This window comes from Orussus abietinus, unplaced genomic scaffold (assembly GCF_000612105.2).
Source record: "Orussus abietinus isolate OABI.00-Male unplaced genomic scaffold, Oabi_2.0 scaffold1459, whole genome shotgun sequence".
In the NCBI taxonomy this organism is placed as follows: Eukaryota; Metazoa; Arthropoda; class Insecta; order Hymenoptera; family Orussidae; genus Orussus; species Orussus abietinus.
In genome coordinates, this window is record NW_019395606.1 from 1 (window position 1) to 4,098 (window position 4,098).

Genomic DNA, 4,098 nt, shown 5'->3' on the forward strand with positions numbered 1-4,098 from the left:
AAAGTGTGCATGATACAATCGTCCGTGAATTACATTTACACGTGAATCAGGTGCACGGAAAGAAACGCAAGGCCTGCCAGAGTCCAGGAGAAGGATCCCCAGGTTGTTGGACCCGCCGACCTGGGCAAGCCTTTGATTGCTTGCTGCCAGAGTGGCCGTCACTTCAGTTTCTAGGGGCTTGGCGACACTGATTCCAGGCAGGGTTGATCGACAAATCAGACTCAAAGTCCCACCAGGAAAGTGATGACGCTCCAGACGAATGGAGAATCCCAGCCGACTTGATGCGACGATCTTGTCTTCCAGGCCCAGGGTTGGCAGAACCTTTATCTGGGCTTTGCTCACCTGCGACAGAGTTTAAATCAATTCTTTAAATGAATTCGCTAAAACTGTATCGTGAAAATTGTTTATAGTAAGATGGCTGCAAGATGGTGTTGTGTTGCACAATGATCCAATTAGCTGGAATGTGTGTTCTGTTTGGTTATCTTCTATCTTGATGCTGACCTAAGTGTGGCGATGAAAACCTCACATTGTCATTCATGCGGAACTAGGAATTCCTATAAGTGACTCGATTCTTAATTATGATGTTAGGGATTGAATGACAATTCAGATTCGAATGTTCCACCGCGAAAGAGATAATGCTCCAGACAAATAGAGAAGAAGAGCCGACGCGACGATCTTGTCTTCCAGGCCCAGGGTTGACAGAGTCTTTAGCTGGGCTTTGCTCACCTGCGACAGAGTTTAAGACAATTCTTTAAATGAATTCGCTAAAACTGTATCCTGAAAATTGTTTATAGTAAGACGGCTGCAAGATGGTGTTGTGTTGCAAAATGATCCAATTAGCTAGGCCTTGCGTCCTGTTTGATAATTAATATTGGTTAGCTCCTATCTTGCTGCTGATCTGAGTGTGGCGATGAAAACCTCATATTGCCATTCATGCGAAACCACTAATTCCTATAAGTGACCCGATTTTAAAGGACCCTGTTAAGGATTGAACAATTCAGATTCGGAGGTTCCACCAGAAAAGTGATGATGCTCCAGCTAATAGAGAAGCCGATTCAACGAAGGTCCTGACACGCATGAAATTTCACTTTTATAAAAATTTGTTCATAGGTATTCTTCACACTTTTATAAGAAATGAAATTTTATAAGTGTTAGGACCTTCCTTTAGCCTCTATATTCACGTTGTGATGTTTGAAATGATTGGTGTTATGCTCGAAATGTTTCTAGCATCAAGCTATGCTCGTTGTCGAAAAGCAACTGCCTCCTTCCTCTTCCAGCCCTATTGCCGAATTTTGCAGTGCAGTCCGGGGCTCATAAAACAATAATCTGGGCCTGACGCTTGAACGACCGTCTTCGTCCTGCCTAAACTGAACACAATAGCACTATTGTATCGTCCAAAAACTATAGTTATTAACAAGGGGTCTTATGCGGGACAAATATATTGGATGTTTACCGGTTGGACGTCGGTAATACCCGATGTGCACGTGCTAAGGGTGGACAATTCCGTTTTAACTTAGGGAGGTCATTGCAGAAATGATTTCCTACATGAGGGACTCAGCGAATTGGGACGATGATCTTAACAATTTGATACCCTCAGTATCGAGACAAATTTCATGAACGATGGANCGTTAAACAACAGAACTTTACCTCTTTATCGTTGAGGAAAAAAGCGAGTTTAGCTGGTGGATGACTCGGGGCAGAAGTGCACTCGGCTGCAAGGTACTCGCCGACCTGGTAATTCGGTCTGAGGCCTTCCAGAACTGGCGCCCGTTTTGGAAGCACGCCCACACTCATATTGGCCTCCTTGTATGTAGTCAAAAAACTAGGACCTTCGGATGAAACTTCGCATCCGTACGATCCCGCAAGGTTGATTTTCCCTGCAACAAAGAAATGCCCAACTGAATGTTAATTTCCATCTAGTAAGACGTTCTTTCAGAGATTTCATCATTGCTGGTTCCAAGCAAATTACAACGCTACATTATCGGCGCTTACACTTATATTAGCGATTGAATTGTTCTGATTTGAACATTGTACGGAGTGGCATACTTCATATGTTGTCTCTCTAGAATAGTTGGATAGAGATGGGAGCAAATTCAAGAAAACGTTTCAATTCATGATTTTTATGGTCTGATCGAACGAATGTCCCTTATGATTCGAGGAGGTTTCACTTCATCTTAAGGACGTTCATCACCACATAAGTGTTTCAGAAATCTAATTCTAGATAGGCTTACTCCATTTTTTAAACTCCAATTATTTAAACTAATATCTTCAAGTTATTAAGGACAGACCGACAGAAAACTCATGGAACTAATCTCCGGAAGAAGTATTCCTCTGTCAATGAAAAGCCTCGATATAAATTATGACGAGAATTTGCAACGAAAAGGGGAGCAACATGTCTAGGTTTCATGTCTACGTCTAGGTCTAGGCTAGTCATGTCATGTCTAGGTCTAGGTCTTGTAAAGATTTCCTTGAACCGGCGGGTAAAAGAGCGCCGAGAATATTAAAATAATTGTTTTATGACTATTGTAAGGGTCGCGGCGGGACGAACCCGTACGCATTCGAACCCGCGAATTTTATGCCGTGCGATGAACCCGTTGGTCTCGCGAATAAGGCAATATTAACCGATACAGGTAAATAAATGTCAATATAAAATAAGGTGAATTGTTGACCGCGCCCAAAAGTGGCGGATACGTCTAATAAAGCCGATACGAGTAAAACCCAACCGATTTGAGCGTCGTGCGATCATTATTAACGGAGTTAATAAAAATCGATCAATCACGCGCTGACAGGTCGGCACGTGCCGCTGCAGTCGGGCCCAAAGGGGGGCGACCGGCACGTGCCGTCAAGGACAAACGGAAGCTTCTAGAGTGCAGCAAACATTCCGATGCGATTATCTCGCGAATGCGTCGAGATATTTAAAAACTAATTACGGATTATTGTTCAGCGTCGCGAGGAGAGCAAAATGTCCTCGCGAACGAATCCGATATTATTCGTTAAGCAGGAAATCGATGACAAGTGTCATGATTTATGACCCTGTAAATCCTAAACTATTGGACCGGCGACTCTGTAAATGTAAGGCTAGATACATAGGAACATGTGTAAACGAACGCCCTGGTCGCCGAGTAAATTCAAAAGAAATTAAGGAAATTGTTATTAACAAATGGCCGGAAATACGGCCATGTTCAATTAGCGAGATAGTGCGTTCGGAGCGCGGCGGGTAGACATATTGGTCCCCGTTAGCGGAATAGCAATATCTATCCGCATTTATGAGTTATTAAATTAAATATGAGAAGGGAAGGGGGGCCCTTACAGATTACCATTGTTAAACCAGGGCCTCCCCGAACTTCCGGCCTAGGGGAAATGAACCAGCAGGGCAGGTGGTAAACTTTGACCCGATCGTGAAAATTGTGCGATCAGCCGTTTAGCTGTTGCTAAGCCCGTCAATCAAAGTGACAGGTCGTCTCGGGTATAAATAGGGGGCCGCGAGCCGCCCACAACGAATTCGCATCCAGTAGCAGTCGAGACCGGCCGATCGCGCCGCGTGGCCCGCTGGACCCCGGGCCGTTAAGCGCCGCGGACCGAGTCAGACAGACTCAATACGGGGGAAAAGTTAATACGAAGAAGTGTTGATTAATAAGTGTCGATCACTATCGGAAGCCCCGATACATCGTTAATAATTTGAGAAGAATTGTGCGGAGAATAATAAGTGGGCTCACTGCTGAAGGAATCGGCATATCCATAATATTGTTGAATAAACGACCAGTACGTGGGGAAAACGTCGCGCAGTCCGACGCCGCCGAAGTTCGCCATTGTTGTACGCGAGTGCTGCGTAAAGATTAATTGTTGATGACCTTGCATCCAATTTATATTGAATCAATGAGTAAATGAGAAGCGCGTCGATTATTTATCCGCGAAGAAGAATATCCTGGTCACCCGAGGGCGCTCTCTCTTCGGATCAGCCGGAAGGTGGACCAGTCGAGTTGGAGAAGAAGATTTACCCCTCGGTGTTTAATTAGGTCAAAACACCTGGCAACCGATTTAAAAAAGGAAACGAAGTTCGTGCCTTTCACGGAGGATCCGTGACGGGACCAGGCCACT

General features: G+C 44.6%; 1 protein-coding gene across 1 annotated transcript; it reads right to left on the reverse strand.

Moving 5' to 3' along the window:
- Positions 1-33: 33 nt before the first annotated feature.
- LOC105702842 lies at positions 34-3,810 on the reverse strand (the record flags this gene model as incomplete). Its single annotated transcript, XM_023433816.1, has 3 exons — positions 3,717-3,810; positions 1,648-1,877; positions 34-342 (listed from the first exon to the last, which is right to left on the reverse strand). Coding segments are annotated over exons 1-3 (633 nt in total), but the record flags the coding sequence as incomplete, so codon positions are not given.
- Between the last annotated feature and the right edge of the window lie 288 nt (positions 3,811-4,098).